General features: G+C 60.0%; 1 protein-coding gene across 1 annotated transcript; it reads left to right on the top strand.

Annotated features, from left to right (window-relative positions):
• The first annotated feature begins 6 nt into the window (after positions 1-6).
• RHOV (ras homolog family member V) lies at positions 7-1,507 on the top strand. The gene has a single exon (XM_005860254.2). The coding sequence runs from the start codon at positions 149-151 to the stop codon at positions 617-619; it is 471 nt and encodes a 156-aa protein (XP_005860316.2). The 5' UTR covers positions 7-148; the 3' UTR covers positions 620-1,507.
• The last annotated feature ends 583 nt before the right edge of the window (positions 1,508-2,090 follow it).

Here is a 2,090-nt window from a genome sequence, read left to right as displayed (position 1 = left end):
GGCCTGGGGGGAGGTGGCCCGGGGGCTGGGCGGACCCCAGGTGGAGCAGGCATGGAGGAGGCCTGGGGCCCTCGGCCACGAGTCCCAGGTTTCCAACTCCGTGTGGAAAGCGAATCCCCGCGCCCTGCGACGGGGAACAATCCTGCTAATGAGCGACCCGGCCTTCCCATCCCAGGAAGACTTCGACCGCCTGCGCTCCCTCTGCTACCCGGACACCGACGTCTTCCTGGCCTGCTTCAGCGTCGTGCAGCCCAGCTCCTTCCAAAACATCACCGAGAAATGGCTGCCCGAGATCCGCACCCACAACCCCCAGGCGCCGGTGCTGCTGGTGGGCACCCAGGCCGACCTCCGGGACGATGTCAACGTCCTGATCCAGCTGGATCAGGGGGGCCGGGAGGGCCCGGTGCCCCAGCCCCAGGCTCAGGGCCTGGCTGAGAAGATCCGCGCCTGCTGCTACCTCGAATGCTCGGCCCTGACCCAGAAGAACTTGAAGGAGGTGTTCGACTCCGCCATTCTCAGTGCCATCGAGCACAAAGCCCGGCTGGAGAAGAAACTGAACGCCAAGGGCGTGCGCACCCTCTCCCGCTGCCGCTGGAAGAAGTTCTTCTGCTTTGTTTGAACAGCGATGGTGGAGTCGGGAGCAACAGGCATGAAGCCACTGGACATCTGGAGCCTGGGGTCGGGGCTACTGGCGGGGCCAGGCTACCCCGAGAGACTCAGTTCCCTTCTGAACACTATGGGGACGTGGGCCTCTCACTGCCCACTCCTGCCAGGTTGAGCCTCGGGCCTGGAAGAAGGGAGGCTGTAACTTGGGTTTCTGTGGTTCAAGGCTTACAGGGAAATCCCAGCACTTTGATTTTCATGGGATGGTCCTCACAGTGTCAGCCACCTCCAAGCAGTTTGGGATCCAATTCCCAGCTTCTTATCATGGGCCCTCGGGTCCCCGCTGGCTGAATTAGGACCCCCTGTGGTGGTCCCCACCCCCTCCTTGGCACAGGGGTGAGGAAGAGCCCAGGGAATAGCTGGGCATCTTGGAGAGCTGGAAGGTGTCCAGCCCGATCTGGAAAGTTTGGGATGGACTGTGTAAGGTAGAAGTCAGTGCGAGACCAAGAGGGAGCAGAAAATGAGGCCGTGGAGCCTTGAGACTGGAGGCTAGGAAGGAGGAGGCAGGTCAGAGAGCGAGGCCTGGAAGGAGTAAGGCACGGAGAGCAGAGAAGTGGAGCAGCTGAGGAGTAAGGCTGATACCTGGGCTGCCCTCAACCCCCAAGGCCAGGGAGGGCGGGGCTGATCCCTGGGAAGAACTGGGTTTCAGGGCTCCCTCGGCACTGCCCAAACTGGCTGGGCTAGGAGTGGGGCAGGAAGTGAGAGGCAAGGCCCAGCAGAGAAGGGGGAGAAGCTGCAAACCAGAATCTGAAGGAAGAAAGGGCTGGGGATCACCTTTTTCTCCAAGGTCGCAGCCTAGAAGGTAGGGCCATGCAGGCTGCAAATAAAGATTTAAGTTTCTGAAGCTGCTGGCTCTGTGTCATTTCTTGGAATGATGGGCCCATTGCTCTCTCGTAGCCCTCCTCAAGGCCCAGCAGTGTGGATGGAGACTGGTTGGGTACCAAAGGACTGAGACTAGATGGAAAGGTGGGGACTGGACTAGATGGGACAGTGTGATGGGAACCGGACTGGGGGGGCAGGTTTGGGGCTCCCCGCTTGGGGCTTAGCTGGTTCCCAGGAGAGCTAGCGTGGGAAGCAGCCTGGAAACGGGTTTCCCCAGGTGTCAGCGCCAGAGCTGCTTTCCCATGACCTCACCGGGCGGGTGGTGCCCCTCCCCTCTCCCCCTCCTTTCTAGAGCACCTTGCTCAGTGCTAAGTTCTGGGGCAATCCTGAGCCCTCTAACCCTCCTTCTCTGATCCTTCTAACAGTCCACAGGGGCTCAGGTTGGGGGCTCTGTTTCAGAGCCTGAACACGAGAAAGGATCCCATACAGCCTAAACCTCAGCAAGTGGCCAAACTTCTTGGACTTGGGTTGGTAGTTCTCAGTCTTCAGCCTTGGCACTCAAAGCTCACATAAGGACCTAGTCACAGTACCGATTGTCAATAATT

This window comes from Myotis brandtii, unplaced genomic scaffold (assembly GCF_000412655.1).
Source record: "Myotis brandtii unplaced genomic scaffold, ASM41265v1 scaffold133, whole genome shotgun sequence".
Classification (NCBI taxonomy): Eukaryota; Metazoa; Chordata; class Mammalia; order Chiroptera; family Vespertilionidae; genus Myotis; species Myotis brandtii.
The sequence above is the reverse complement of the archived record's forward strand: the minus strand, read 5'-3'. Positions and strand labels throughout refer to the sequence as shown.

Coding starts and splice junctions, on each gene's coding strand:
- RHOV (XM_005860254.2), top strand. CDS start 149: ATGAGCGACCCGGCCTTCCCATCCCAGGAAGACTTCGACCGCCTGCGC.